At 46.9% G+C, this 6,000-nt stretch overlaps 1 protein-coding gene across 2 annotated transcripts in view; it reads right to left on the bottom strand.

The window, feature by feature from the left end:
* Positions 1-760: 760 nt before the first annotated feature.
* LOC144807888 (uncharacterized) overlaps positions 761-6,000 on the bottom strand; it is a 55,635-nt gene continuing 50,395 nt past the window's right edge. For both annotated transcript variants that reach the window (XM_078673497.1, XM_078673498.1), the window contains one exon: positions 761-3,694. In XM_078673497.1, coding sequence (XP_078529623.1) covers positions 2,413-3,099 — 687 coding nt within the window. In that variant the 5' untranslated portion in view covers positions 3,100-3,694 and the 3' untranslated portion in view covers positions 761-2,412. The remainder of the gene's footprint in view (positions 3,695-6,000) is intronic.

Below are 6,000 nucleotides of genomic sequence, written 5' to 3'. Positions count from 1 at the left end.
CTTAATCAGATGGGGGCAGGGTACGTTGTCCCAACCAACCCGCCATACGACCGCGTACCTGTTGGAGCCACACACCTCCCGTGGGCGTGTGGCGGGGCGGTTCGTTTCTCCTCGGCTATCCTGGCCACTGTCTTTCTTCTCCTGGGCTCCTCACGGTCTCTTCTTGTGGGCTCGTCAGGAAGTCGACTGCTGGGCACGTCCGTGAGTCCTCTCCGCCGGGGCAACGTCTGGAAGGCACCTCTCGTCCACTCGACTCGGGGCTCGCGTTGTCCGTCTCTTCCTCCTCGCGCTGTGCTTTTGACGTCGTCGCTTTCCCGGAAGGGGGCGGGGCTACCGCGCCGGTGTCCCAGTCCTTAAAGGAGACGTGTTCCGTCTCCTGGTTCGTTGGCCACCAGTACTCCGGATCGCCCTTCATCCACTCATCAGGGTCAGGACAGTCCCGGGGCAGCATGGAGGCAAGGGAGGCACGTAAGTCAGGGGCGGCTGCCCACCAAAGGGTATTCCGATCACCTGCCTCGGGGTCTGACACACCCGCCCCGTGACAGGGTGGTTCAGAACTGCTTCAAAATGTTCAGCCCATCTCTGGAGGCTGGAAGTACAGAACTGACAGGAAAACTCTTCAATTTGAGGCGACTTTGTGCCGTCACCAAGGTGATGTAAACTGTGCTGCAGGACTTTCCCTTTGCCAACGATTGTGCTCTGAATGCTAGTACAAAGGCAGAAATACAAGTCTGTATAGACTCCTGACGAGAACCCTGACACTTATTTTATTTTCATTTTTACAAATTAAGCACTGGAAGTGGTAAACGCAACAAATAGGAGCAGTAGAACTGCTTACTGGAAGGTTGTCTAGGTAAATTATTCACTTAACTTTATGGCACACAGTCACATTTTAAAAAGGATGTATTTCACATTAAACAATTTCACATTTGTCCAACAATTATGGGAAGAAAATGGCATCTTTAAGTTTTCACATATTTACAACCCCAGTTAGAAGATTGGAATGGTAAACAGCCAAGAATATCAACAAAATTAAAAGGAGAACTATGTCAACACAGCAAAATGTTGTACATATAAATACGGTAAGTAACTGGGTATTTTACTGCAGTCTCATAACGATGCACTAATTTCACAACAGCACATTCACAGCATTTATTACTCGAATACTCTATCTAAAATACAACCGGTCACTACCTTATTGTACAAAATTAGCAGCAGGAGCCTAATATGGCGTCATGTGCCTCAGAGCACCACACATGCAGAGGCGCAGCCAGTGCACCACGGGTGCAAGGAGGAGATTGGTCCATGGCCGATGTTTGCGAACACTTTAAGGTGTTTAGTTTCCCTTGTGAAATATTTCAATTGGCTTTTATTTGTCAACGGAAAATGTCAAATGCTTGTAATTCCCTACCCGTGCATAGTTCCCTTCCATTACCTCCTCACCCATTAGGCGCAATGCAATGCATCCCTATTCAAATTTTACAGCAAGAGCCGTAAGTGCTGTAACTTAGCTGACAGTAAAGTTATCCAGGCCATTTTGCATGCTCCCAAGCGCCTGGCCTCCACCGCTTCACTTGGTGGCTCCCTCGCAGTTTATCACCCACAATGAATTTTTTTCATTCTTTAGGCAGGAAGCCCTGTGCATGCTGTGTCAATGGTGCTCCCTGGGCAGAATACGACTCATCAAAGGGAACTTTTATTTAAGGGAGCATATCAAAACAAACGGCTCCCAAGCATTGGACAGGCAATGTATACATAAACAGAACAGTGCCTCAAAGAAAAACAGACCTGAAAACACTGGACGCTCACAAGCACGGTTCACTATTCACAGACAAAGATCCTCCAGTCCCGCCCCCACCTCCTAAGCCAATCCTCGAGCAGCACTGCCACATTGCTGATGACAGCAGTACAAGGATTTGCTGGGTCAGGGGCTTGCAACGCTCCTTTAGACAATTGCGGGCTGGGGATGTAATCCTCTCAGTGCTCCTATCATTGAAAATAGGAGAGGTTTCAAGAGTGCATGTCAGAAGAAGGCACCCGTCCAACCCAACATGCGGCCTTCCCCTCCCAAGAGGCCTCAGCTGTGCTTGTAACTCAACCATTTAAGCCACATCCCCACCCACGTCGGACTCCACTGTTCTGACCTTTCTGACTAGTGCAGAACGACAAACTTTGCCCACACTTTACTGCGCACTGCTGCAGCAAATAAAAACATTTACATTTGTTCCTGGGGGTAGGGGGGCCACACGCCCACGTTAAGAAACCGCTTCTGGCCTCAGCAGTGCATTTGCCCATGATTCCTTAATGCTGCAGTGTCAATAAAACTACTCCCACATTCACTGAAACGCCACGGTGTTTCCCCTTTGTGAGTTCGCTTCAGTTTTTGTAGCTGTGATAACCAAGTAAAGCTCTTCACACATTCATTGCAGTGGTATGGTTTTTCCCCTGTGCGTGTGTTCGCTGATGGCTTTGGAGCTCTGATGATTGACAAAAACTCTTCACACATTCAACGCAATGGTATGGCTTTTCCCCTGTGTGTGTTCGTTGATGCCTCCGGAGAGCTGTTAACTGGCTAAAGCTCTTTACACATTCAGTGCATTCAAAAGGTTTTTCCCCTGTGTGTGTTCGCTGATGATTCATTAATGTTGAAGGAAGACTAAAACTACTTCCACATTCACTGCAATGGTATGGTTTTTCACCTGTATGTGTTCGCTGGTGTCTTTGTAGGTTTGATAACTGACTAAAGCTCTTTTCACATTCTGTGCATTTGAAGGGTCTTTCTCCTGTGTGTGATCGCTGATGTATTTGGAGGTGTGATAACTGACTGAAGCTCTTCACACATTCACTGCATTCAAATGGTTTTTCCTGTGTGTGTGTTCGCTGATGTATTTGTAGGGTTGATAATTGACTAAAGCTCTTCACACATTCACTGCACTGGAAAAAAATTTCCCCTGTGTTTATTTGCGGAGTGCTCATTAGTAAAGATGACAAACTAAAGCTCTCACTGCATGTGTCTGATACTTCTCTATTGGTTAATTCCTCTGGGTCGGGTATACATTTGTCTACATCCCTTGACTGTGTTTCCTGAAGGGCCAACATGGCTGTTATTCTAACATTCCCTGTATGTGTGTTATTTTGTGCATCGAATTTACAGTTTAAGAATAAAGTACAATAGTCACTAAACTCTTGCCACACTCAAAATATGTGTAAGGATTCTTCATGAACGATTTTGTCTTTAGTTTGTATAATTGTTTTGCATGCTTGCGGGTGAAGATTTAGCCTCCTTCTGGTCAGTGCAAATTGGGACAGTGACTCTCTTTTAGACAATAGAACTGTCCTTTCCTTTACCTTTCAGCTGTCTGGTTCCACTCCATTGTACTGTTCTCTGGTTCCTGTGGTTTGGCCAGAAGGAATTTACAATAAACCTAGAACACTTAATGGTGGTCAGTTATCATTTTAGGTAGTTGTTCCTTTTAGTCTTGTAGCATGAAGGTGCACAGCTCAGACTCTTGCATTTGCTGAATTACCCTTGACTGTTTCTTCCAGGATTTGTCAGTTTATGTTCAGGATCCTCCGTCACTGACTGCGCTGATGTTTTCCTGAATACTGGAGCCCATTATTTAATAAAGTATTTTGCAGTTTTACAGTGTAATCTTCATCATTCATGAACATTTTGTGCATTCAAGGCTTTTTTCTGTTGGATGTAAACATATTTAAAATTACTAAAAGGCAATGTAATGGAATATGAATACACAATATTTACCTGGTTATAAGAGACATCTCCTCTTTACTATCTTTGAAACGTATCAAGCGTTATTTCATCATGAACAGATTTTTTTTTATAAATATATTTTATTGTGTCAATAGTCAAACATAGGGCAGAGCCCCCTAATACAAATGGCATCCACCATATCATATACTGCAAAGCATTGTCATTGACATTTAGATTACATACTATTGAGATAGAGAATACACAGAACAAAACAATATGAACATATTGAACCCCTTCCCTTTGCACTGTTCCACTGCTGCGTCTCTTTTGCCACCACAAGGCCCACCCCAACAAATGAATCCCATAGCTACATGATCGCTTCCTCACCCTATGGCCCCCCCATGGCAGTAAAGGCATAGACGCATCCGCAGGGGGCACGTCTTCGAGTACAGATCCCGGTATTCCGCCCATCGTTTCCAAATCTTGGGGTGGTTTTGCGGGCATCCCGTGGCCTTAAATATTGGTACCTCCAAGCCCATACAGAAATCCAGCCCGTTCTTCCATGCCGATACAGAAGGTGGGGCTGATACCTTCCACAACCTTGCAATATCTCTTTTAGCTAGAGTAAGCTCTCTCCCGTGTGCCATCGCTCCACTGCATATGCGGGGTCCCGCCTATCCCCATACCACCATTCATTCAGTACTAGCAAATGGGATGCCATATAGTACGATTGCATGTCCAATGTAGCCAAACCCCCCGCAATACGTGTCTGGAAGCAAGTCCGCAGCACAACCCTGGAGGCTCCCATGGCCATAGATACTGGCCCAAAGCAGCATTGACCTGGCAAAACCAAGTATGAGGAATCGGAAATGGATGATTCTGCAACCGGTGGAGCAAGCGCGGCAGCAATACCATTTTAAATATAGCTCACATGCCATGAATGGAGAGGGGCATGTGTGACCAAGATTTGTATTGTATTGTATTGTATTGTATTGTATGGCGTTTTTGTAAAGCGCGTGGTTACCAGAAGGCATCCCAGCGCTAAGATAGAGTGAGACTCAGAGAGGGGGGGGGGCGTGAAAGGGAGGGGGGAATCATTTGGGAAAAAGGAGAGTTTTCAAAGATTTCCGAAAACGGAGGAGGCCGGGTTCCGCACGAAGTTGCAATGGGAGAGAATTCCAATGGGAAGCCGCGTTGACCGAGAAGCGGCGGCCTCCGGTGCGAGTTTTCTTAATTCTAGGCACCGTAGCCAGGAACCCATTATCAGAACGCAGGGGTCTGTTGGGTTTATAGGGGGTGACCAGGCTTCTCATAATCGGGGGTCCTTTACCTTGGAGGATTTTGTGGGTAATGCATAGGGATTTGAAAATAATCCTCTCTCGAACGGGGAGCCAGTGAAGAGCTTTGAGAGCAGGCTTAGCTGATGACCTAAGGGGGATACCCATTAAAAGCCTGGCAGCAGCATTTTGGGTTTATTGAAGCTTGTTGATAGTAGCTTCCGGGGCTCCCAGGAAAATTGCATTACTGAAGTCTAGTCTAGAAAGAACTAGACCTTGTATCAAAAGCCTCCTAGAGTGCTGTGGGAGGAGGGGGAGGATTTTGCGGGCGGAACGGAGTAGGCCGAAGCAGGTACCTGCTGTCTTTTTCGCATGAGTCTTAAGCGAAAGGTCCTGTTCCAGCCAAACCCCCAGACTTTTGATTTCCTTTCTCGGGGTGGGTGGGACCCCCAGACAGGTCGGCCAGATGGAAGGGGGCAGAACGGCCGACTTGTGACCTAACATCATGATTTCCGTTTTTTCTCTGTTAAGCTTGAGTGAGGAGTCACACATCCAGGCATGGATCTTGGTCAAGCAGTGATGGAGATTGTCAGAGCATTGACTAAGCTGTGAAAGAGAAACGACCAGTTGGGTATCATCGGCATAGCTTATTATTTTGATCCCGAAGGGGGTGACCACCTCCTCCAGGAGGGCCATATACACATTAAACAATGTGGGGCTCAAAGATGAGCCCTGCGGCACACCACACTGGAGGGGAATTAAGGCAGATTGTGAATTGCCTTCCCAAACTTGGAAGGTGCGATTCGAAAGAAAGGATGATAGCCAGGTCAGAGCAGACCCTCGTATTCCGACTTCAGCCAGACGGTGGATCAAGATACGGTGATTCACCGTATCGAAGGCCGCACTCAGGTCCAGGAGGATCACTGCCACTGACCCTCCTGAATCCAGAATACGCCTGGTCTCCTCGATGACAGTGAGGAGAGCGGTGTCAGTGCCTTGGCCTGGGCGGAA

The sequence above is a fragment of the Lissotriton helveticus genome, chromosome 1_2 (assembly GCF_964261635.1).
Source record: "Lissotriton helveticus chromosome 1_2, aLisHel1.1, whole genome shotgun sequence".
In the NCBI taxonomy this organism is placed as follows: Eukaryota; Metazoa; Chordata; class Amphibia; order Caudata; family Salamandridae; genus Lissotriton; species Lissotriton helveticus.
Note: the sequence above shows the minus strand (reverse complement) of the source record. Positions and strands in the feature narration are given on the sequence as shown.